The sequence below is a fragment of the Globicephala melas genome, chromosome 5, assembly GCF_963455315.2.
Source record: "Globicephala melas chromosome 5, mGloMel1.2, whole genome shotgun sequence".
Classification (NCBI taxonomy): Eukaryota; Metazoa; Chordata; class Mammalia; order Artiodactyla; family Delphinidae; genus Globicephala; species Globicephala melas.
The window spans coordinates 742501-768460 of record NC_083318.1 but is presented as its reverse complement, the minus strand read 5'-3'; the positions used below and the strand labels follow the sequence as shown (position 1 = coordinate 768460).

Sequence of the window (25960 nt, the reverse complement as noted above, 5' to 3'; positions counted from 1 at the left end):
TACCCAGGTGGGGACAGGCGAGGAGGCCCTGCATCAGACCCTCTCTGAGTGGATTGCCGTGGCCCCGGGACCAGTGACTGTGATCCCTTGGCCCCTCCTCCTCCAGGCAGGCCACACCCTCCCCCAGGAGCAGGGGTGGGGACCCCCAGAGAAGCCCCCTTGCTCCGGGCACGCCCTCGTGCCCACCACAGCCCATGCGGCGCGGGCTGGACGGGGGCCCCTCCAGCGCCCGGGAAGAGGAGGTCCGTCACGGGAGCACGGCCACGCTGACACGCGCGTGAAGGTCACTTCCTGCGTGTCCCCTCGCACGTGTCTGTAGATGTGCCCTGATCACATGGAGGCGGAGTGCCTGCAGGCCGCGGGCCGCTTCTCACTCACCCCCCACACAGCCCCTTCCTCCTGCCGCCGGCCCCGACAACGTGCCCAGCCCCGCCCGGACCAGCGCCGCGGGCGTCCAGCCGGCAGCACCCGCAGGCCGAGCCCGGGGCCCCCGCAGCCGACCACCCACGCTGGCCAAGCCCGCCCGGCCTGGGGGGCGGGGTCCTCGCACACCGCGGGGCCCCCGCCTCGGGAGCCTCGAGTCTCGGGGCTGCCCAGCGCCAAGCCCGGGCCCAGTCAAAGGCAGCGGCGGGGGGCCCCGCCGTCACCGTGGCTGGAGGGGCCGCACACACGCGGGGAGGCCCCCGTCGGCAGGGGGACGTGAGGAGATTCTGGTTTTCTCTAGTTGCTTCCGTCAAATGCTTTGTCTTTTATTGACTCTCAAGCAGATTCCTAATATCCTGGTCCCCTTTGGCCATGAAAACTCAGCACAGCAAGGCCCTCCTGTAGGGCACAGGGAACTCTGTTCAGTGTCCTGTGAAAAACCATCATGGAAAAGAGTATGAGAAAGAATATATGTACATATATGTATAACTGAGTCACTTTGCTGTACACCCGAAACGAACACAAAATGGTAAATCAACTATACTTAAAAAAATGATCTATTTGGCTGTGTCGGGTCTTAGTTGCAGCACGCGGGCTCAGTAGTTGTGGCACACGGGCTCAGTAGTTGCGGCACGCAGGCTCAGTAGTTGTGGCGCGCGGGCTCAGTAGTTGTGGCGCGCGGGCTTACTTTCCCCGCGGCATGTGGGATCTTAGTTCCCCGGCCAGGGATCAAACCCGTGTTCCCTGCATTGGAAGGTGGGTTCTTAACCACTGGGCCACCAGGGAAGTCCCAAATCAACTACAGTTTAATTTTAAAAATGGTTATTAAAAATGAATAAGTAAAATAAAATAGAGGGACTTCCCTGGCGACCCAGTGGTTAGGACTCAGAGTTTTCACTGCCAGGGCCCGGGTTCAATCCCTGGTCGGGGAGCTGAGATCCAGAAAGATGTGCAGCGTGGCCAAAAAAAAGTTTATTTAATTTAAAAATCTAAAAAATAATATAAATAGAAACAAACAAACAAAACCCTCAGTGTGGTTTAAAACTTTCATCACAAACTTGATCTGGGGCTGGGCTCCCTGCCCGCCAGGGGCGGACTCCAAAGGGCTCAGATGAGCGACTGGCCCTCAGGTCTTCCTTCCCTGCATCGCGGCCACCAGGTCAATGCTGACCAAGCACCCACTGTGCGCTGGGCGCTCAGGTGTGACCAGGGAGCAAAGGGACGAGGGTCCCCACCCACGTGGAGCCGGCGTCCCAGAGACAGAGATGACCCAAGAACACGACAAGTAACCTTGGTCAGAAAGTGACAACTGCAGGGCTGGAGGCGGGGTGGGGGAGTGCAGGGACTTGCTGTCTTCCGCGGGGTGTCCGGTGAGAGCAGCGACTTGAGGGAGGGCAGGAGGGGACAGCGGGGAGCCTGGCAAGGCTGGCAGGCGGGTGGCGGCGAGGCCCGGGGGGTCGCCGGGCAGCACACACCGGCTCTAAGGACCGCGGAGGGGCTGTGACTTCCCCGAAGTGAAGGTTTGAGAGGGAAGAGCGAGGGCGGTGTGTGTAAGGACCCCGAGCAGACAGAGAGCGGCCTGTGGGGCTGGGGGGATGTAGGAAGGAGAGGCCAGGGCCACCACCATGGCTGGTGAGACCGGGCGGTGGCCTGGCAGAGCCGGCGGGGCCGCAAGAAGGGTCAGGCTCAGGGCTTTGAAAGTAGAGGCAGTGGGGTTCATTCACGAGAGCGGAGAGAGAGAGAGAGTCTCAATGAACTCGATGAAGTGGAGGTTTGGGCCTGAGCAGCCGGAGGAGGGGACGGGGCGAGAGAGCAGGTGCTGAGCGCGGGGAGGCCCACGCTTCCCTCGGGCGCTGGGACGCTGGAGATGCTGAGTAGTGGCCAGATTCCTGGGAATCCCGAGAGAGCTTGGAGACAGAAGCGTGGGCGTCCCCGTATGCAGGGCGTTACACCACGTGACCCAGTGAGACTGCGGGGACAGGAGGAGAGGGGAGGGCCCAGCCTGAGCCCTGTGCATCACTGTCACCGTTAAGGAGCAGAGGGGATGGAGGAGAGACCGTGGGGAGGCGGGCGGGAGTGTCCCCAAGAGGAGGGAGGGGGGCTGGGGGCGGGGCCAAGATAAGAACCAAGAATGGATGCCCCAGGGTAACACAGAGGTCTCTGGTGACCTTGAGGGGTGGGAAATCGGCTGACAAACTAACGAGAGAAGTAAAGTCATAGAAAATACTCAACCCAAAAGAAGACAGAAAAAGAGGGAAAAGGGACCAAAGGACAGATGGGACAAATGAAAACAGAAAGAAGAGGTGGATCTAAGCCCAGACATATCGGTGTTACAGTCAATGCAGATGATCCCAACACCACAATTAAAAGGCCAAGGACGTCTGATCAGATAACCTACAGGCTACCTACATGGAAACCACTGTAAACATAAAGACAGCACGAGGGAAAGTAAAAGGGTGGGACAAGATGAACTGTCTAACACTAACCAAAAGAGAGCTGGAGTGACGTAATATCCAACTAGATTTCAGAGCAACAGCGTTACCAGGGATGACGAGGGTCGTTTCATAATGATAGAGGGTTAATTCACCAAGAAGACATAAACATTTTAATAACAGAGCTTAAAATTGTCCCATTGCGGGGGACATGGGTTCGATCCCTGGTCCGGGAAGATCCCACATGCCACGGAGCAACTAAGCCCATGTGCCACAACTACTGGGCCTGCGTTCTAGAGCCCCGAGCCACAACTACTGAGCCCACGTGCCACAACTACTGAAGCCCGCACTCCTAGAGCCCGTGCTCTGCAACAAGAGAAGTCACTGCAATGAGAAGCCCGTGCACCACAACAAAGAGTAGCCCCTGCTCACCACAACTAGAGAAAGCCCGCACGCAGCAACAAAGACCCAATGCAGCCAAAAACAAATAAATAAATAAATTTATAAAACAAACAAACAAAAATACATGAAGAATAAACTGAGAAAAACACAAGGAAACATAGATAAACCCACAGGTGTCGTCAGAGATTTCAACACTCCCTCTCAATAAGTGATAGGACAAGTAGAGAGTATATCATGAAGACCACAGAAGCCTTGGACACACGTCGACCAGTCTGAGCTGATTGATTCACGGGCGCTCTGCTCAGAACAGCAGATTTCACATTCTTTCCAAGTGCACGAGGAACACTTACCAAGAAAACCCATATTCTGGGCCCTAAAGCAAGTCTCAACAAATTTTAAAGTATTCATACAAGGTATGTTATCTGACCACGACAGAAATAAACTAGAAATCAATAACCAAAAGATACCTAGAAAAGTCCTAAATATCTGGAAACTAAAAAACATGCCTCTAAATAACCCCTGGGTCAAAGAAGAAATCGAAAGGGAAATGAGAAAGTATTTCGAATTAAATGAAAATGAAAACACAACGTATCAAAAATTTTGAGGGCTTCCCTGGTGGCGCAGTGGTTGAGAGTCTGCCTGCCGATGCAGGGGACACGGGTTCGTGCCCCGGTCCGGGGAGATCCCACATGCCGCGGAGCGGCTGGGCCCGTGAGCCATGGCCGCTGAGCCTGCGCGTCCGGAGCCTGTGCTCCGCAACGGGAGAGGCCACAGCAGTGAGAGACCCGCGTACCGCAAAAACAAACAAACAAAAAAAATAGAAAAAATAAAAAAAAAGATTGAATTTTTAGTTAAATGCCTTCTAAAAAAGAAAAACCCAAGCCCAAATAGGTCTCAAGGAAGAATAATAACAATTCTTCAGGAACTCTTCCAGAAAACTGAAGAGAAGAAAACACTTTCCAACTCATTCTATGAGACAAATAGTACCTTGGCCCCAACACTAGGCAACAAAAATAAAGAAAACTACAGACCAAAATCCATTATGAACATAAATGCAAAAATTCTTAAAATTTAGAAAATGGAATTCGACAATATTTTTAAAGGATCATGATCAAGTGGGATTTATCTAAGGAATGCAAGGTTGGTTTAACTCTCAAAAATGTAATTCACCATAGTTACAGGCTAAAAATGAAAAACCTGATGACTATTTAGATAGACGGAAAAATCATTTGATAAAATCCAACAATCATTTCTAATAAAAATCCTCAGTAAAACAGGCAGAGAAAAGAATTTCCTCAACCTGATGAAGGGCGTGCCTGACGCAGCTGATGCCGCACTTAGCGGTGAAAGACTGAATACTTTCACCCCAAAGTCAGGAAAAAGGCAAGGATGTCGCCTCCCAGCTCTTCTGTTCAACACTGTACTGGACATTCTAGCCAGCGCAGTCAAGCACACATAAAAAGCACCCAGATTGTACGCAGGATGCAAGATCAGTGTACAGAAATCGGTTGTATTTCTGGGTGCTAGCAACAAACGATTCGAAATTTAAAACGGTATTTGCAACGCCATCAAAAACATTAAATATACAGGGATAAACCTGACGGAATACGCGCAAGACCTGCACACTGAAAGATACCGACCGTTGCTGAGAGAAGTTGAAGAAGAACCAAATACTGGCGAGATAGACCACATCCATGGGCAGAAGACTCGATGCTGTTATAATGTCCGTACCCACACTCTCCACCTGTCCAGGCTGGCTGGTCCGTCAGGGAACAAGACGGAGACGCCCCCACGGAGGGTGTGGGCCAGTGGGGTACGCAGGCGGTAACCATCTGGGACGCGGTGACTGGTAGGTGAAGGAAACGTCAAGGAGGGAAGACGTGATGGCCCAAGAAAGCCTCAGACCGGGAGGCCACCTTGTCCGTGGGCCAGAGAGGACCCTGCATCTGCCTCCCTGGGCTGATGGCAGCACTCACTGAGCAGAGGGACCAGCCGCAGGAGACCCCGGCGGCCCTGGAGCACCCGAGATTAGCTCGAGCTCCCAGCCCTGGGAGACCCCCTAGCCAGGGCGTGTCTGGGCTGCCCCCTCGGGAGGAGTGGCCCCCAGTGGCTCCCGGCTGGGAGCTGGCGTCACTGTAGTGCGGCTTCGGGGGGTGTGGCCCTGCTGCTGGGGCCCTGGGACTTGCTGGCACGAGGAAGGTGCTGAGAGCTCCCTGTTGGGGGGATGGGCACCGTGCTTTGGGATCCGGGAGAGTTTCTGTCCGAGTCTGTTGGCTCGCCTCCGCTCTGCCAGCTGGGATTGCGACCACCTCTGCAGACGCGGGTGGGAGCAGGAAGGCGCTGTCCAGCCCCTGGTCCGATGGCGGGGTCGCCAGGCAGCCCAGCCCCTCACCTGCCCCCGACAGCGGAGGGAGCCGGCGGTGGGAGCTGGCGTCAAGCGCCGGTGCTGGGCACAGGGCTTTGCCGTGTGCGGGAGGGCACGCCGCCAGCAGCGGGACAGAGGGGACTCCGCAATGCACCGGGCGGGCGGCACGACCCTCCCCCCACCGCCCTGGGCCTCTTTCTGCCCTCCGCTCCCTGTTTCTTAGGGCACGGGCCCTGCCCAGCCACTTCGCCCCCTCCAGGCTGCCACCCACGTCCACCCTGCAGGCATCAGTGCCAAGGTCCTGGCGCTGCCACACGCCAGGCACAGGGGTGGCTGCCCTGACCTCCTGGGGCCAGAGGGATGCTCTGGGCGTGTCTGCGCAGCTCCCTGGAAGAGGCCTGGCCGCGGGGCTCACTTGGGGGGTCTTCAGGGCCAGGTTCATGAGTAGATGGGACAGTGTCGAGGGGGTGTCAGGACGGCATGGAAAAGAGGGTCAGGGCCTGCTCAGCCACCCCCGGGGACCCCCCATTCAGGGCCCCTCCCTGCCTGGGCCACCCTTGCACGCCCCTCGGCCCCTGGCCCTTTCCTGCCTGCACAATCGTGGGTGAACCTTAACCTGAGCTGAGCACCTTGCACCCACACCTTCAGCCTCCTCCCAACTGCCTGGACCCTCACCCACGCTGAAGGTGGAGAGAAGGCGGAGGGGGGCGGCTTGTCCCGGGACACACCGCAAGCCCCCCGAGTGTGGCAGGGGCTTCCACTGGGGCCCTGCAGACCTGGAAAGGTTGAGTGAATCGGTGGGGGGTCCTGGTGTCAGGGGAGCGCCTCGTGGTGTTCTTTAAGCCCCGGGACTAGGGGAGGCAGCCCCTCCCCCTTCTGCACCAGCTCCCTTCTTCTGGGAGAGCTGAGGGATGGGATCCAGCGATTTGCGGTTTGCATTCATACTACAGTGTAAAGGGCTACCCGCCAGGCCTGGCCTGGGGGTCATGGGGGAGGAGCAGTCGGAAGGTGGCAATGCCCACAGAAGGGAGGTGGCAATGAAGAGGTTGGGGGTCTGGGGTGCAAAGACCTCACACACCCCTCCCTGTGGCCTGGCTTGCCTCCCAGCTTGGAGGGTGGGCACTGAGAGCTGGGCTCTCTGGCAGGGGGCCCCATAGACCTAAATTAACCGGGGGGTGGATTTTGGAGAGCACACAGATCAGTCCCCCAAGCCCTGGCACAGAAGGGAGGAGGGGGGAAGGGGGCACCCACTGCGTTTCCCAGCGGAGTGGTCGAGGACTCACACACAGCGGCCAGCGGCGACTTCCACGGCCCTCCCTTCCTGTTTACGCCTCAGTTCCGGGTCCCGGCTGTACCCTCTGGGCGCTTGGAGCAGAAAGGAGCTTTCCGGTGAAAAAGCAGAATGCTAGAGTCCTGAGCTGAGACTCCGGAGTCAGAGAGACGTGGACGGCCCGCCACTCACCCCCGCGTGACCTCGTGCAGCAGTGACCATCACCTGCACCCCCCAGGGCCTGCTCAGCGGTCACCATGCCGGCCTGGGGGCGGCACCCTCATGCCCCCCGTCAGCTCCCACACACCCCCCCATGCCCCCCGTCAGCTCCCACACACCCCCCATGCCCCCCGTCAGCTCCCACACCCCCCCATGCCCCCCGTCAGCTCCCACACACCCCGCCCTCATGCCCCCCGTCAGCTCCCACACCCCCCCGCCCTCATGCCCCCCGTCAGCTCCCACACACCCCCACCCTCATGCCCCCCGTCAGCTCCCACACACCCCCCCATGTCCCCCGTCAGCTCCCACACACCCCCCATGCCCCCCGTCAGCTCCCACACACCCCCATGCCCCCCGTCAGCTCCCACACACCCCCCATGCCCCCCGTCAGCTCCCACACCCCCCCATGCCCCCCGTCAGCTCCCACACACACCCCCACCCCCATGCCCCCCATCAGCTCCCACAACCACCCCACCCTCATGCCGCCCGTCAGCTCCCACACCCCCCCATGCCCCCCGTCAGCTCCCACACACCCCGCCCTCATGCCCCCCGTCAGCTCCCACACACCCCCACCCTCATGCCCCCCGTCAGCTCCCACACACACGCCCGCCCTCATGCCCCCCGTCAGCTCCCACACACCCCCACCCTCATGCCCCCCGTCAGCTCCCACACACACCCCCGCCCTCATGCCCCCCGTCAGCTCCCACATCCCCCCCGCCCTCTTGCCCCCGTCAACTCCCACACCCCCCCCGCCCTCATGCCCCCCGTCAGCTCCCACACACCCCCACCCTCATGCCCCCCGTCAGCTCCCACACACCCCCCCGCCCTCATGCCCCCCGTCAGCTCCCACACACACCCCCGCCCTCATGCCCCCCGTCAGCTCCCACCCCCCCCCGCCCTCATGCCCCCCGTCAGCTCCCACACCCCCAGCACCTGGCCTGGGTGCTGCTCCAGCTGCTGTGTTCGCAGCCCTCTGACCCCCACACCCCTCCAAGGGCACACGTGGCGGGGGACCTGCTGAGGCACAGGACCCACGGGAGACTGAAGGGTTAGCCATGAGCAAAGGGAACAGCATCTCCACGGAGGGAACGGCAAGGACTGTATGCGCACCCCCTCCAGGAGGCAGCTACGGAGACCAGGACGCTCACCCTCAGGGCACAGGGAGTTACGGGAGGGTCAAGAGCACGGGCTGAAGGCAGGTGTCTGAGTCCAGGCTGAGACGGGGAGGGGCAGCGGGAAGGAAGGGGAGGGGAGAGCTGAGAGCCTTAGGAAGAAAGTGGGGCGGTGAGTCAGGCGCCCCAGGGAGAAAGGGCTAGACAAGGGACCCTGCGGTGCTCAGGGCTGGGGTTGGGGCACCCGGGGACCCCAGATGGAAACACCAACTGGACAGTGGGGTACGGCCAGAGGTGAGGCAGGGTCAGGCTCGCCTGAGGAGGGAGGGAAGAGAAGGGCCACCGGTGCCCTCGCAGCGGCAGCCCCAAGCCCGGGAAGACAGAGCGGGGGTCTCTGGACGTCCTGACCCTCTCTGCAGGGCTGACGGCCACCCTGATGAAGCTGCGACCCTGCTCCCGGCGGGAAACTAAGAGGCCCGTGGAGTGGGCCTTTCTGCGGACTCGGGGAGAGCAGGTGAACCGAGCCTGCGGGTTGGGGTCCCTGGGGGTGGGGAGCCTGAGAGGGTCCCCTTCCTTGTCTGGCTCACCTGCCTGGACACCCCGCGGGGCCCCGGCCACCTGAGCGCGTTTCCGATCCACGAGATCAGCTCCCCAGAGGCTGCGGAGCAGGACCGGCCGTAAAGCTCCGGGAGAGGCGGCACTGGGCGCACTTGTAATTCGTGACTAATTGTTGCACAATGAGGTTGCAATTTCGTAATTGTGATTGCCATTTTAATTTTACTCATGGCTGTGCAACCAACAGTGTATAGTCTTGTAATTAAAATTAATTGTACCTTCACCTGCATATTTCTATTAGGCTGTTAAATTTAGTCTGTAAGCTCGATGATTTTGTTCCTTGAAAGAGGCCGAGTGCATTTCTGCCACACTCGGTGACTCCCCGCTCTGAAGGCTGCCTTGCCCGCCGAGGGGGGCTGGGGGCCTGTCTCGGCCCCAGCACCTCACTTCTGGCCGGGCTGGGAGAGCAGAGCCCCCGAGGGCTTTCACGGAGCTTATAGGTTTATTATTTAATGAATTCCTGAGGAGTTATTAGGCTCCCAGACTGTACATGAGGACTTCATGAATAATCTGGGAAAACCTAAACGGGCTTTCTCCACCAAATTAAGCCTGTGACTGACACCCACAGCACGTGCTGGACACTGTTTTCTCAGCACGGGTGTCCTGGTGGCCTTGAGGTGGGGAGGGGACCTCCCTCTGAATTCCAGGTGCCGGACCTTGGACTCGGGTATCAAATGTCAGGTCTAGGGAGCCCTCGGATGCCATCACTGGCAGTCACCTTCCCAGCAGGCTCCCAGGGTCCCTCGGAAAGCACCTCTCCTGTGCAGGTGGAGAGAGGAGAGGCCCTGAGATCCCACCCCAGCCGTGCCCTGGCAGCACCGTGGCTCAGCCAATCAGATGCGCCCTCCCAGGACCCCAGACCTACAGGCCATCTCAGAAGCTGGGAGGGATGGGCACCGTGACAACAGCAGCTGGGCAGCATAGCTGGCAGGACAGATGGACCCTGAGATGCTGCCAGGGGTTCCAGCCCGTCCAAGCCCTCCACTGCCCACCACAGGAGTTAGCTGGAGCGGATTCCACAGTTCGTGACAAGGACTCCTACTGACATAGTCAGCATCCGGTCTAGAGAGGGGCATGGGGGAAGCTTGGTGAGGGGTCCCAGCTCCCCGTACTCCCCACCAAGCTAAGCTATGGACAGGGCAGTTGTGATGGGGTTGAAGGTTCTCCATCCAGCTGAGCCAGGAGACCCGACTTCACTGTCACCTGTTCCCTGAGGCCAGGCCACAATGTGCCTGGGGAGGGGTCCGCTGTGACTGTCCTCCCTCTTCATTGAGGAAAACTTGGCTCCCAATTGGGCAGGAAGGAGGGATGGGCCCTCAGTACCTGCTCAGGGAACCTGGGAATAGACGCATCTCCACCCACCCATCCATCCCCCATCCCATCCCTCTACCCATCCCCCTATACCCACCAGTATGACAGTCACTCTAGGTGGCTCATGTCACCCATGGGGTCAAGGGTGACATGAGTCCCTTGCACGGCCCCTTGCATGGCCTTTGAGACCCCAGCAGCTCCTGCCTCATCTCCCTCACCACTGACCTCCTGCTTCCCTCCTTCCAGGTGCTTGGCCCTGGACACCTCTCCCTAGGTCTTCCCCTCCCGCAGGAAGCCCTCCCTGGCCACTCACGCGGGGCTACGAGTGCCTGTGAGCGCCAGACCTCGGAGCCCATGTGCACACACCCAGGATGCCCCTCCCTCCTCTCTGGACGCAGCCCCAGGGCCCCTGCCCAGCTCCCCCACGGGCCCACTTCGGCTCTACAGATGCTGGGGGTCAAACACTGCTGCCCCCGCTGCCTGCCCTCCCCCACCCCCCGAGGGCCCAAACTGGACACCGGTCCTTCCATCTCAGTTCAGCACCCCACACACACTCCTGGGACTCAGGGCCCAAGCAGGGGTCCCCCTGGACCTCTCCCTCGGCCCCATCCCTCCACGCCCTCTGACCCTCACACACTGCCTGGCCCCCAGCTTTTGCTTGGATGACACAGTGTCCCTCCTGCCCATCCCACACATCTGTGGTCCAGACCCTGCCCAACGCCCTCAGCTTCCTGCCCAGCCGGCAGCCTCAGGAACCCCGCACACCACCAGCGTCGCACACGCAGTGCCCTCTGCTGTCAGCTAGACTTTGGGGCCTTCTCCCCCCATTGCTCTCTCAGCTCCGATCACTGGGGGTGTCACACGTGGCTCACAAGCAGGACGGAGCATTGCTAACCCCTCAGTACACCCCGTAGCCAGAATCCAGTGAATAGCGCTGAATGAATGAATGAATGTCGCACAGCTGATCAATGGAATCGATGGTTTCAAACTTCTCCTGTCCACTAATTTTACACAAAAAGCAGCCACGTATTCTAAGACCCGTGGGAGCAGACGCTGCGGTGCCAGTGAAGGCAGACGCTTGGCCACGTGGAGCCACTGGACAGAGCAGTCCAGCCTCGATGGTCCAGCCTGTGATGACCACCCAGCCCTGTCCTGCACCTGCAGCTCCCTCGTGCCCAGAGTGGCCGGTGAGGAAGGGCCAGGGCTGAGGGGGCGCCCTGCCCAGCTCCAAGTGGGTGTGGGGAGGATGGAAGGCTTTCCTCAGGACAGCAGGGTCCTCCGTCCAGGGCAAGGTAGGCGTAGGGCTGGGCGGCAGGTCAGGGAGTCCAGAGTTCAGGGCCCCAAGAGCAGCCCTTTACAGGCTGATGTCCCACCCCACCACTGCCTGGGAGGCCCTCAAAGGTGGGCCCAGACCCTCCAGTGAGTGCTGGGGTCAGAGGGCATCCTCACTGACCCCGTGCTTGGCCTCTCCCTAGCCCTGCCATCGTCCACCTGGGCGGCTCCTGGCTTTCCTCCAGGGTCTAGCCCGCCTCGGGTCCAGGCCGTCGGGGCCCGTCCCTTCCCCAGGGCCAGTGCTTCCCGGAGGGGTGGGCGGCCAGGGACACACTCAATGAGCACCTACTGTGTGCTGGGGGCCAAGACAGACAGACACCATGAGCTGTCAGTGGCTGCCGGGAAAGACAGTGCCGAGGGGAGGGTTCCAGGCCTGGAGAGGCAGTGGTGACAGGAGCACTCGGGGCAGGCCAGCATTCAAAGACAGCATCAGGGGCCGGGGTCAGGGGCAGGGGTGAGGGGAGGGAGGGGGGAAGGGAGGGGGAGGGCAAGGGGCGGGGGGCACAGGTGGGCTGCGGCAGGGCTGGCCGGGCACTGGGGAGCAGGCTCCTTGTGGGCGCTGAACAGAAGCGGGCGTGAGCTGACCGTGCCCCTCCCCGTTCCGTGCAGCCGGCCCGAGCGCGGGGTCGAGGGCCACGGCCCTGAGGGCAGGGGGCTCAACTGGCAGGGGAGGGGGCAGCTCTGGAGAAATCCCGGAGGTGGAGCCAGGAGAGGCTGTGGGCAAGAGCTGGGCTGGAGTGAGTGGGCCGGGGCAACTGGCGGGGTGAGGCCAGGTACTTGTGGGGCGGGGAACTCCCGGCCTTGGATTTAGGAGTCTGGAGTTCAAGGTCACCAGTATTCGGATCCCGGGGCTCAGAGAGGGTGGAGGTCCCGGTGTGCACCGCAGGGGGTCGCAGCTGGAGGTCCTGCCTTGGACTCTGCGGTGGAGGAGGGCCGGCCACAGGGTTTGGGTAGGGGGCCCGGCGGCGTGGGGGAGGGCGGCGCAGGGGCCCGGCTCCCCCCCGGCGCCCATCCCCCAACACACCTGGGGCCCGGGGCTTCATCTTGCGCCCCCTGCCCCCAACCCGATAGGCGCTGCGCCGGCGGCCCGGCGGGACCCAGGACACGGGGACACGCGCGCGGGGACGCTGACACCCGTCAGGCCCGATAACGGGCGCAGCGCCGCCGACGCCGCGAGCGCATTAATCTTCCCCAAATTAAAATCTGCAGCGCGGCGTTTAAGATTGAGGCCACCACGGTTCAGCGCGGTGTGACCGCCGATTTTGATAAAAGTGTTTTAAGAGAGGGGAGACGGAGATAAATTGTCTGCGCGGCGACGCCGCGGGTGAGAGGCACGCGGACAGCGGGTCGGAGCCTGGCGCTTCCGCAGCGCGTCCGGGGACACCGGCTCCGCCCGTGGCACCCTCCCCGGTCTGCTGCAGCTGGGAGCGCTCTGGGCGCCGGCATCGCCCCAGTCACTGGGGCTCCGAGCCGGGCCCAGCCCCGCGGAGGGGAGGAGGGAAGGAACGCGGGCGCCTGGCCCTCGCAGCCCGAGGTTCCTTCGTTCAGCGACGTTTCTCGAGCACCTGCTCTTCGGCGCTTGCCTAGATGCTCCACCACCCGGAGTGGAAAGTGGTGGCGGGGCTCCGTACACAGTCGGGGTCTAGCCAGGACCACAGGCGCCTCTGCAGCCCCCTGGATTGCTCAGGTGGAGGGTGGGCTGGGTGCCTGATCACGTGGGGTCAGGCGCCTGGGGGAGGGGTGCTGTGGGCTGCCTGGGGGAAACTTCACCAGGCCTTCCCTGTCCCCACAAAGAGTGCCACTTCCTCAACTCTCTTTCAAGCCGGCTTTGCCCTTGTCTCAAGGTGAGGGCCAAAGCCCTCTCCTCCATGGAGGCTTGCCGGTGGTACACGCCCCAACTCCGCCACCCACCTGCCCTCCAGTGCCGTTCCCATCACTGCCCTTCACTCTCCTGCATCTGTCTTTGGAGGAGGGCTTGGACCCCCCTCCCAGGGTCCCCTCTGTCCTCCAGCCATCCCCAGCATTGGTCCCAGCCAGTCCCCCACCCATTCCACAAACCCTCCCAGGCACAGCCTCACTCCCTCCGGCTTCCTGACATCAAAGCCTGGCTGGCTACAGCTGCACCAAGTCAGGGGGGGGTTCTGGGGAGACAGATGAGACGTGGGCATGCCCAGTCTCTGAAAGAAGGCACAAACGCTGGCCTAGAGCCTTGGCCACAGCAGGGCCAGTGGTCTGAGAAGGAGCTCTCCTTGAGGGCTTCCTGGAGGAGGGGGCTTTCTCAGCCAACCCCAAGGAAGGAAGAGGAAGGAACGGGAAGGGACTGGCATGAACAGGGTGCAGAGGCACAGAAGTCCCAAGTGGGGCTGGAAGGGGGAAGGGAGGGGCCGACAGCCCTGCAGTCAGGATGGAGCAGGACGAGGATGGGACCACTGGGACTCAGGTAAGTCTTGGAAGGCCCCCGAAGAGGGGGGCTGGCATCCCCTCTGCTGGATGCGTCGTTGACAGCTTCCGCCTTTTCTTACAAAGTTCAAGCCAGCAAGAAACACGCAGTTTGCGTCAGGCATGCCTGCCCGCTTCTCTCCTCCCCTGAGCAGCTGTGAAATTGATATTTGAAACTAGTTGTACAGCGCCCTCGGGGCAGCCGGGCCGGGCAGCGCCGGACAGCGCTGTGTTCATTCCATCTCGCCTCAGGCTCTGCCCGTGACCCCAGCCAGGTGATTAAGGGGCTGAGGATGGGGGGCTTATCTCCAGCGGACAGTGGCTGCCCCGCGCCCCGCCTGCCAGCCGGAGCCCCTCCCCCAATCGCCCAGCAGCTGCTAAGCTGCCCCCTCCTTGGACAGTGGCCCTCCCGTCTCATAACATCCAATTACTGCGCCGACTGCTGTCTGGGCTCAGATCAAATCACTCAGCTGCAGTGAGGAGCCCCAACCGGGTCGAGCTCAGCAGGTTAGACACGCTGTCGGACGCCAGACCAAGGCAGCCCGCCTCGGGAGCCGGGGGCAGCGAGCGTGGCCCGGGGAGCGCAGTGCACCCCAGCTCCTCAGTGGTGTCAGCTCTGGCCGCGGTTCAAGGCCAGGGCAGAGAACATCCTCTGGGAGTGCAGGGCACAGTCAGGCATGTACAGGAGGGCGGTGGTCTCTAGAAAGGTCACCAGCAACCGGGACCTCCAGGCTTCCTGACAGCTCCGCAGTCCGTGCCACAGGAGCATCCCTCCAAAATTCCTTTCCATCCAGAACCCACGACTGTGGCTCGCCTGCACAAACAGGGTCTTTGCAAGTGTGGTTAGTTAAGCTGAGGTCATGGTGGAGGCAGTGATGACTGGTGTCCGGTGTCATTATAAGAAGAAAAGAAGAGACACGTATGGGGAGAAGACGCAGCAGAGATGGGAGGAAGACCAAGCAGACATGGGCAGAGGCAGGAGGGAGCTTCCTGAGAGCCTCCAGAGGGAGCCCTGCCCTGGAACCCGGCTCTGGAGCCTGACACCTTGGTTTCTGACTCCTGGCCTCTAGGCTGGGAGAGAGTAGATTTCTGTCCTTTTAATCCACCGGGTTGCGGTATTTGCTACGCCGCCCGGGGAGATGAGTGTATCCAGTGTGCTGGCGAAAGCCCCCCTTTCTCCCATGGCCCTCTCGCTTCCCACACCCAGACCCTGCTGTCTGGGGCCTGTCTCTGCCCTGCCTCCTGGTCCAGCCACCCGCGACCCACCCAGAACCCTCAGCCACTCCTGCCCGTCTCAGCCAGGCCACCCGGCAAGGGCTGGTCCCCTGTGGTCCCCACTCCCACCCCAGGGGCCTTCAAAAGCACGCGCAGCACAGCCCCCGGTCCCCGGTGCTCAGCAGACACTGCTGTCTGCCCCTCAGTGCTGGCAGCCGCCCAGGGCCTCCTCCAGGACCCAGCAGCTCAGTCTGGGGCAGGAGGTGTCACCAGCACGCGGGCTGCTCTCGGCCTGCAGCCACGCCCCAAACGTTACATGGGCAGTGGCGCTCATCGTGTCCTGCCAAATAGGAGGTGCTCCCGCTTGAGGACCTGCCCCTTGCATTCTACCAAGTTATTAAAAACCTAGTATCCCATTTAATCTAATGGCAACATAGTACAGTCAGCAAGGCAGGCATTACTCCCATTGTCATTCCCACCATCCATCACCCATATTCACTCACTATGATCACCGTTACCTCCATCGCCACCATCACCATCACCACCACCACCACCTATCATCACACACCTGCATCACCACCACCGCCACCATCACCACCATCGCCACCACCGCCACCATCACCACCATCACCACCACCACCACACGTCCATCACCATCACCACCATCACCACCATCACCACCCCTCCATCACCATCACTGCCACTGCCACCATCACCACTACTATCACCGTCACCACCATCACCACCACCGCCACCATCACCACCATCACCACCACCACCACACGTCCATCACCATCACCACCATCACCACCATCACCACCCCTCCATCACCATCACCACCACCACCACCTATCATCACACACCTGCATCACCACCACCGCCACCATCACCACCATCACCACCACCGCCACCATCACCACCATCACCACCACCACCACACGTCCATCACCATCACCACCATCACCACCATCACCACCCCTCCATCACCATCACTGCCACCACCACCATCACCACCCCTCCATCACCATCACTGCCACTGCCACCATCACCACTACTATCACCGTCACCACCACCGCCACCACCACCGCCACCATCACCACCACCACCACCATTGCTACAGTTTGAATTGCATCCCCCCAAAGGAATGTTGAAGTCCTAACCCCCGGGTCTGTGACTGTGACCTTTTTTGGAAATAGGATCTTTGCAGATGTAATCAAGGTGAGGTCCCTAGGGTGGGCGCTGATCCAGTAAGACTGATGTCTCTATAAGAGAAAACAGAGGCACAAGGAAGAGGAGGCCATGCAGACACTCAAAGACACACAGACACACAGGGAGCAGACAGTCATGTGATGACACAGGCGGAGGTGAAGTGATGCATCTGTAAGCCACGGAAGTGCTGAGAATTGACAGCAAACACCGGAACCTGGAAGGTACAAGGAAGGAGGCTTCTCTGCAGGCTTCAGAGAGCCCAGCTCTGCTGACACCTTGACTTCAGATTTCTACCTTCCAGAACTGTGAGAAAATCAGTTTTACGTGGTCTTAGGCCACCCAGTTTTTGGCACTTTGTTACAGCAACCCTGAGAATGAATACCACCATCGTCACCATCATCATCACCACTGTTGTCATCAACCTGATAATCACCTCCTTGTCATCTTTATCACCACCGTGGTCAACGTCATAACCGTCATCACCACCACCGCCACCACCACCATCATCACCATCGTCACCACCACCATTGCCATCACCACCACCATTGCCATCACCACCACCACTGTCACCATCACCACCACCACCATCACCATCACCATTGTTGTCATCTTACTATCATCACCGCCATTGTCAACATCGTCACCACCACGTCATCATCCAAAACCAATTTTCAGCTTCAAAGTCAAAGGCCAAGACCCTGGATGACTTGCCCAAGGCCTCTCAGGCAGTTTGTAGAAGAGCCAGGACCCAAACACCTTCCAGCCTGCCGTCTGTTCTTCCTTCCCGGGAGAAACACCGCCTCAGCAGCCCCCGAGCTGCCCCCACCCCTTCCTCCTCTCTGCTGGACACTTGCTGACTTTCCGGCCTGCGCCAAACCAATTTTGCTTGAGGCCTGTCCCCTGGCCACTGCCTCAGTCATGCCCCGGCTCTGTGAGACTAGAGAAGCCTCTTCCAGAATACCTGATAAATAACCTGGATTTAATTGAATTAATATCGACAGCGTGTAATTGCTCCTCGTTGCTCAAGCCTGCCTAAGAGGGGTGGCGAGGGGCGGAACGGTGAGGTTATTGCTTCAAAGAAATGCCCTCAGCCCCGAGCAGCGTTTTGGCCTTATTATTATAGTCATAATGAGAGCAGCTGATGTGATCTCTCCTTCCACAATAGCGCACACGGCCGGCTACATAAACAGCGCAAGTCCTTTGTCCCTGTGGGCTGTTTGTGGGTAATTAAAATCAATAGGCCCTTCCTCACAGACCTCCTTAGCCCTCCTCCGAGCTCAGGGCTCGGGCCACCAGGCACCAGACCAGCAAATAAACTTGCCCCCTTCCCGCCGGCTGGTGGCCGGGCCTCCTGTGCCCTCCCCCGGCCCCGGGACGTTCAGAAACAGCCACAGTCCCAGAGGTGGTGGAAGGGGGCTTCCAGGGAGTGACGCTGAGCTCCGTGTCTGGGGGTGCAGCCAGTGATGATCAATGGCAGGGCCTCCAAATGGGGTCTTCCGCCTTCCTCGTCCCCCTCTGGGGACCACTGTCCTCCCCCACCTGACCTACAACGTGCGTGCACCCGTGAACCCCGGGCGGCCGCTGGGACGGCCGTGCACTCAGTCTCCTGACAGCTCTCGGCAGACAGGCGCCCATGGCCTCTGCACGCCGGGCCCTGTCCTGGGCTCTTGGGGTGTGTGTTTCCTGGCTCTGCTGAGAGGGGCTGGTACAGAGCACGGGCAGCAGGAGGACCCCCAGAGGCCGGGGCGCGATGCAGGGTGGCCCTGGAGGCGGGGCATCCTGGGAGCACCCTAGAGACAGAGGCCAAGTGTGGCCGTGAGGCCGAGGGGCCAGGGGAGCTGCTGCACATTCCGGAGGAGATGCTGGGAACACAGTGACCTGAACGCGTGAGCAGGTGGGAGACGCGAACCGGGGGCCGCGTCGTGTGGGGTGTGCCCCCAGGAGTGAGCAAAACACAGAAGGGACAGGAGTGCCCCTGGGGGTGGGGTGGGAAGAAGAGCCCAGGGCCTGAGCAGGTGGGGGCAGGGGCTCCCCGAGGACGAGCTGCGGTCGTGGGGCTGCAGAGGCCCGGTCACGGTGGCCTGGCAGGGTCCCTCCGCCATGCTCGGAGCTCCCTCGGTGTCAGCCCAAGTCTACACCCATGTGAGGCAGGGACCACGGAGAGCAGAGGGTGCGCCAGGGCCACACTGCTGTCACCTCAGCCTCCAAGACGACCTCCCCCTCACGGGCCTGGCCAGCCCATCCACTGGAGGGGCGAGGGGTGAGCCCGGGCCAGCGCAGCTCTGGCTGGGCACCCAGCGCTTGGCTCTGCTCAGCAGGGATCGCTCCGGGCCGTCCGGGAGCCTGACCGGCGAGTCCTCTTCCCAGACCCGAGGCCTCACCCAGCGCCTGCAGACGCCTGACACGGGAGCCGGGGAGATTCAGTTCTGTACTTCCGCTGGAGCATCGTCTCTGCGCCGTCCTTCTTAATTAAAGGCGACCTGAACTGAATTGCTTTCAGTGAGGGGGGTGGGCGGTGCTGGGCAGCCGGAGGGACACCTCCCGTCGAGCCGGCGGCCCTCGCAGGACAGTGATCCATGGGCCAATATCACTGGTGTCCCTGCATCCGTGTGGCGGCTGACCTCGGCGCAGTCATTAGCTGCTTTTTAATTAACTGTCTGCTGTCCCACCCCAGCGAGGAGGCCCTGGGAGGGGGAGGGGCGTCGTTCCTTCTGAAGCTCTGCTGGCCTGATCCGGGGTCCGCGTCCCCACTGCCCCGCCTCAGGCCTGCGTCCCTTCCAGCCCCGGAGCCAGAAATGCCACCGCGTCACCGTAATTCTTTCAGTTCTCACAGGGCATCCCTGTCTCCAGTCCGCACCTGCGAGGCCGGCCTCAGCAGGAGAAAGGGGCCTCCGGGGAGGGCAGGGCCAGGGAGGGGACGCCCAAGGTGGGAGGGACGGGGGGGGGGAGGCCGCAGGAGGGTCGGGGTGCGGGGAAGCCCTCTCGCGGGGAGCCGGCGCTCTTGGCCACAGCCCTGCTCTGCACAGCGGGACCTGCTTCCAGGTTCACGCCTGGGGAGGTGGGGCCGTTCACCCCAGCTGGCCCCTGGCACAGGGGCTGCCGAGGTGAAGGGCCCGGAGGCTAAGCAGTGGGTCGGTTGCGCAGTGCAGTGAACGTCCCTGGGGCACCAGAAACTCCCTGCAGCAAAGCTCCCTTGAATGTGAACCCAGGCCCACTCCCGCGTGCAGGCCTGGGCCGGCCGGAGTTCCTGGCCTCCCGGGCAGAGGTCTGGTGGGGAGAGTGGATGGCACACGCAGATAGAGGGGCGCCCTTTCAGCCTGGGCAGGTGGCGGGGGGGGGGGCTCCCAGAATAGGAGCGACACCGAACTGAGGCCAAGGTCCTCAGGCCGGAGGGTGGTCGGAGGTCAGCATGGCCAAAGCACGAGAAGCATGTGACTGCGAAGAGGAAAGGCAGAAGGGGTGGGGTGAGGGAGTGCGGGGGGCGGGGGGGGCGCCCACAGGAGCGGCGGGGGTGAGGGAGTGGGGGGGGCAGGGCACAGGAGGGGCGGGCGGAGCTCCGATGGGTCGGCCGCCCTAGCAGGCTCTGCAGGCCACGCCCCCAGGGGCCGCTGAATCCCCGCCCCGCTGGCCCCCGAGGGCAGGCAGGCGCCCACCAGCAGGCGCTGCCTGGACAACAGCTTGCTCCCGGGACCCCCAAGTGAAGCAGCGGGGACCGCACACAAAGGCTTCCACGGCGGACGGGGAAGGAGACGGGGTGGGTGGGCCGCCGGGAGGGCTGCAGAGACACACGCTCACGACGCCAACGCAGCCATGACACTGACACACAACCACGGGCACACGCTCACACCCGCCACACACAGCAGCATACTCGGGTCCCCAGCCCACAAAGGCTCACCCTTGCGAGCACGCAGGGTGTGTGTCCCCAGTGCGCACACACATACACACGTGAGCACACGCACACAGGCACGCTAACACACACATGCACACAGCTCCCGGCAGCAGTACCAGCTCACACCCAGCCTGCTGCCGCCACGTGGTACACAGGGGCGTGCTGCAGACACACACTCCCTTGCTGACCCACACACCAGGCACCCTCACGTGACAACAGGGACCACGGGTGCCGCACGGGAAGCCAGGCGGCTCGGAGGGAAGACGCAGGGCACGACCACGGCCGGGTGAGGCCTCCGTCTCGCTGGCCGCCCTCGGGAAGCTGTCTCCTAGACTGAAGGTGCCCACACTCGCAGGCCTCGTCTAGGGGGAAGCACGGTCCAGCGAAATGCCACCCCTGGCCCTTGGCCGGAGGAGAGCGCGTGGTGGAGGGGTCTGGGCTCTGGTGCTTCCGTCTGGACGGGCAGCTCGGAGCTCACAGGGCGGCCCCAGGGCAGGCTGGGACCAGGCTGTACCCCAAAGTCCCAGCACAGGGTGGGGTGCGGGCAGAGCGCCATCCCAGCAGGCATCCTGCAGTCCTTCCCTTTGCCAGCCCGTCCCCGGGCACAGGGCCGCTCCCAGCCATCCCTGCACATCCGTCAGCCACGCCCCCTCGGGCTCCTTCCCTGATTTCCACCCAGGCCGCCTGCGTCTGTTCACCGCACTGACTGGTGGCGCCTGGTTTCTGGGTTCCTGATGCCAGTTCAGGACCCACTTCCCCCGAGGGAGCGTCTCCCCAGGAGGAGGGCTCTTGTGCATTTCTCTGTGGCCCTGTCCTGTGCGTGCAGGGCCTCGCTGGAGAGCGGATCTCAGGGTCCTTCACCACGTCCAGGACCCCCGGGGGGTCACAGGGCGGGCGGGCGCAGCAGGTCGGTGGGGCTTCTTCCCCAGCCCGGGGTCGGGGGCGCGTCCCCAAAGCCGGTCACCCTGTGTGTGCTCGCGCAGGAACAGGGTCCAGAGACACCAGAATGGGGCCTCCCTGGAGCCATGAGCCGCAGCCAGGCCGGATCTGGAGGGAGTTGGAGCAGGGGAAGGAGGGGAACGCCTGGGGAGAAGCTGACCCGTGAGAGCGAACAAGCCATGATTTCCCGAGTCAGGTCCCGCGGGCGAGCGATCAGAGCCCCTGCAAGGTTCAGGAGTGCGAGGGGGAGGCCGCCGGCTCCATGCTTTGCTCCCTGACAGTATCCATCTTTCCAAATTGATTTTTGATATCCGTAGTGACCTGGAAGGGAGACACGGCGATAACTCTCGGAAAGTGGAAAACAGTATTATCGCCACAAATATGAATTACTGGCCGCCAGGTTAAATCTACTGTGCGATGAGTTATGTGACCCCGGCGCTCCTATAATTCTTGGGAATTTTATAGAGTCAGGAGAGGCCTGTGGGCGCTGACGAGCACTTAACAGCCAGAGCTGGTCCCCAGCAACTCTCGGCCGCGTGGCTTAGGCTCCGGGGCACCGCGGGCCGCTGCATTCTCCTTAGGGACATCGCAGGACCCTGCGTTCTCCTTAGGGGCGGAGCTGAGGCGCTGCTGGACTCACGGTCTTCGTTTGTCTGTTCTTGTCATTCTCGGGGCTGGAGACACGTGCCTGCCACCCCGCCAGGAACAGCAGAGCAGCCTGCCCGGTGGGGCTGTCGTCCAGGGGCCCAGAGGGAAGGGCGGTGCCGACCCGTGTGGTGCTCACTGAGTGGCTGCATGCCTTCCAGGGGGAGGGAGGGCCCTGGGGCTCACCTGGCCCAGCCCAGCCCAGAAGGGGCCATGTAGCAAAAGGCCGGAAGTCTCAGCCCGAGGAGCAGGGGCCGCGCGCCGGGGTGAGCTCGGCGGGACGCTAGGCGTGAGCCTGTGGCGGGCAGGTGGACCCGGGCTCCGGAGGCCAGGCTCACCCCAGGGCGGGCAGCACGGGGTGGGGAGTTCAGGGCCGTGCTTTAAGCCCTGCCTGCAGCTACAACCCAGTGTCTGAACAAAAAGAATGAGCAAAGAGGAGGTTGGGGGACCCCCCAGCACACCTAGTCAGGAGGGGCGAGCTCGGGGGCAGGAGTGGGAGGAGGGTGGTCCGCCTGGGCTGAGGCGAACCCCGGGAGGGCATCCCGTTCCTCCCTGCGGGGACCTCAGGCCAGCCTCCCTCTGCCCTGGCGAGGCGCCTGGGCCGGAGCCCAGAGCTGGGGTACCAGAGGCCAGGGCAGGGGGAGGGGCAGGAGTGCAGTGGGAAGGGGCGGCCCGGCTGGGAGGGGAGGGGCTGCTGCACGCAGGGCTGTGCTCAGGGTCTCCCAGGAGGACGCAGGGGACCCGCCTGGCAGTGATAATGACGCTGAAGGCATGGGGTCACTCCTCCCGGACCCCAGACCTGCAGGACTCCAGTTGGGGGTCTGGGCCAGGGGTTGAGAGAGAGGCACGGCCCCTTGTCCAGCCAGGTCCCTTTGGGCCCCTGTCAGGGGTCCCTCACGATGAAGAGGAGGTCCCCGCTCCAGGCCAGATGCCCCATGGGGCCCCCACACTAGGGCTGTGAGGCCCATCGGGGAGGGGGTGGTGATGAGGGACCCCAGGCAGGGACTGCAGCGGTCCTGGCGTGGAGGCGGCCTGGGCTTCGGCCCTGAGGATGGCCTTGGCCGGTGCCAGCAGGGATGACTAGATGTGTCCCCTCCGCTCCTGGACACACAAGACTGCGCCCCTGCGGTAGGGGCCTGCGGGGGCAGCAACGATGGGACAGGACAGGCTTCAGTTTCGGGTGCCAGGGTCTTCCCCGGGAACCTGCTGGAAGCTGAGGCCCCGGAACCCTCGCGCCCAGTAGGCCATGGGGGCCTCCCTCAGCCCTGGGGCCTAGGACCAATGCTGCCCACAGGATGGTGGAAAATCCAGCCACACTTCCTGCACCAGGTGGCCATGGGGCGCTGGTGCCGGGCTGGGTAGAGGGGCCCAGGCGGTGGCCGCAGGACAGGGCACCTGGGGGCCAGTGTCTCCCACAGGGCAGGGAGACAGTAACACAAATGTTATTTAATTTACATGACAAAGTGGTACCATTATTGCAAGCTGACAGAATGCCGCTTGGGGTAATTTCGGAAAATTATTTAAACAATGTAATGAGTTAAATGTCAGCGCTGGCTAGTTATGTTTATGCTAATTGTTAATTAGCCCTATAATGGAGACAGTCTTAATTAACAATAGTTATGAGTGTGCAAGGAGGTGGGCTCGCCATGGGTGAGCCGCAGCCCCACCCGGTAAGAAAGCCCGTCAGTCAGTTGGGGCCTCTGGCCTCAGCCCGGCTGCGCTGGGCCCAGGGCAGGGGTCCGGCCAGCCAGCCCAGGGGTGCGGGCCTGCCCGCCCCTTCCTGCCCTGCCCTGCGGGAAGGTCCCCATCGCCTCGCCCAGACACGCTCCAGGGTCCGCCCCACATGGGACGGCCAGGAGGCCCAGCGCACCCTCCTCCCCCTCTCCCGCCCCCCCATTGCTCCCATCTGGCCTCCTGCACCCTACGGGGGGCCACCACTTCCAGAGGCAAATGAAGCCAGCGGCCAGTCGTGCCCAGCTGCCTGTGCCGCCTGAGCCCTGTGGCCGATACGGAGCGAGAGCGGGCTGGAGCACAGGCCTGCCCAGGCCCCATCAGCCGTCCCCACATTCAGGGCCCTGGAAGATGGGCCCAGCTCCTCGAAGGGACGTCACAACACGCAGGGGTGGGAGAGGGAAGGTCGTGACCCTGGCCCCCCTCTTTTCTCCAAAGCCCCTTCTGCTGGGCCACCCGGCGGACCGCCCTGTGTGTCGCTCTCAGGGAGCCCCGACGGCAGGGCCGTGCCAGGAACAGGGTCAGCGGTGCAGCAGAGGCTGGATGGGGTCCTGCGGGGATACGGGGCAGAGAACAGCCCAGGGCCACCCTGCAGAGCGCCGAGCCTGGAGACCATGCAGAGTTAACCCCTTCAGAGGAGAGCAGAGGGGACAGGAGAGATGGGCCTCCGGGGACGGGCGGGGGTCGCACAGTGCAGGGCCAGGGCAGCAGCTACACCCAGCAGGGGATGGCGAGGACAGACAGAGGGACACAAGGGCACACAGAGTGCTAAGTCCTTTTGGAGACCCAAGCCCAGCATTGTCACCTATGCCCTGTGCCCTGTCACCTATGTCAACCTGCCCTGGCACAGGCCACGGGCTGGGGGCCAGGGGGCCCGGGGGGCCTTGCGAACAGCTCCCCAGCATGTGAGGATCGGCGCCCAACTGCTCATCTACGTGGGACAAGCTCCCGGGCAGCACCAAGTGGGGCCAGCTTCCTCTGCTTAGACCGGACGGGGCCCCGCGGTGACAGTGGGCTCTGGTGGGGGCAAAACAGGAGGTAAGCAGTGTCTTCTCCATGGCTCCTGAGCCACTGGGAGTCACACATGTGCGCACATGCACACGCACACACACGCACACACGCACACGTGCACACATGCGCTCGCACACATGCCCGCACACATGCACTCACACATGCACACGCACGCACACAGCACACGTACACGCGCACATGCACACACATGTACACACATTCACACACACACATGCACGCACATGCACGCACACGCACACATGGCCTGCCTCACACTGAGCTTCACTGCAGGTTGAGTGGGTTCCCCTGCTTCCTAGACCTGGAATCACAGCAGGAGGAGACTCTTGGAGGCTCCACGGGTAACGGACTCTGCAGGGTTCCCTCATTCAAAGACAAGTGGCAGTGACAGGAAGGGATGAGGGGTCCAGGACAGAATGTACCCTGAAAGGCTGCCAGCCTGAGCCAGAGACAGAGGGGGCGGGAGAGACAGAGACAGACAGACAGACAGACCAAGAACAAACAGAAGCAAAACAACACCAGGAACATTTTGCCAAAGAAGAGACAAAAATCTGACCAAACGGTTCTCTATAAAAAGCAATGGATTTGCAGATAAAAGGGGCTTCAAGACAGGAGTCAATCGTTCAAAACAGAAATACAAAAGCTCAAGAAAGAAAGACAACGAAAGGGAATGACTAACGAGCTGACGGATCTCAGGGAGGACGTGAGAGCGAAAAACACAAGCTGCACGTGAGCTGCCCGACCTGTTGATTCAAACAAGGGCACGTCGGATGCAGCGAAAGAGGACGGCCCCACCGCGGAGCCGGGGCCATGGAGCCGGGGCTGCTGGGACAGGTCTGAGAAGCTGAACCCCACAAGACAGGCAAGGACACCCGCACTTGCCTGACAGCACACCTGAGCATGAACCAAACCAACCATGACACCAAAATCCCAGGAAACTTTAAAAATTAAAGAAAACATTACGGAAGAAGGAAAGATTTGGAAGGACACAGTGTCCCTAGGAAAAACATGGAGAGAGATCAATCAACACTGAATCTTGAAACATACGGTCCAGGACACCCAAGCCAAACAAGAAAACAATCAAGCCACATCTAAGGAGAAAAACAGCGTCAGCAAAACCACTCCGAGTTAGAGACCACGGGAATGGCCTCAAATTTCTTCAGGGAAGAAAGGTAACCAGAAATGACACCTTCTCAAGCATCAGATAGACGCTTCCTGAAGGACTCACAGAAAACTGACTCAACCAACCAAGAGAGATGTGGAGACCGCGGTGGAAGGGCCAGCACTGAGTTTATTTCTGTGCGCGAGAAATAGTGAGACAACCGTGAGCTGACCGCGAGGTGAGACGAAGATAAACTGGCAGGCACGTGGCAGCCATGCGGC

The 25960-nt window shown here is 61.5% G+C and overlaps 1 protein-coding gene across 1 annotated transcript in view; it reads right to left on the bottom strand.

Moving 5' to 3' along the window:
• Window positions 1–19215: 19215 nt before the first annotated feature.
• Window positions 19216–25960, bottom strand: part of LOC132597346 (uncharacterized) — a gene marked incomplete at its 5' end in the record, with an annotated part of 9222 nt that continues 2477 nt past the window's right edge. Inside the window, 2 exons of the mRNA XM_060299198.1 lie at window positions 19216–19440; window positions 20443–20595. Coding sequence (XP_060155181.1) covers window positions 19216–19440; window positions 20443–20595 — 378 coding nt within the window. The remainder of the gene's footprint in view (window positions 19441–20442; window positions 20596–25960) is intronic.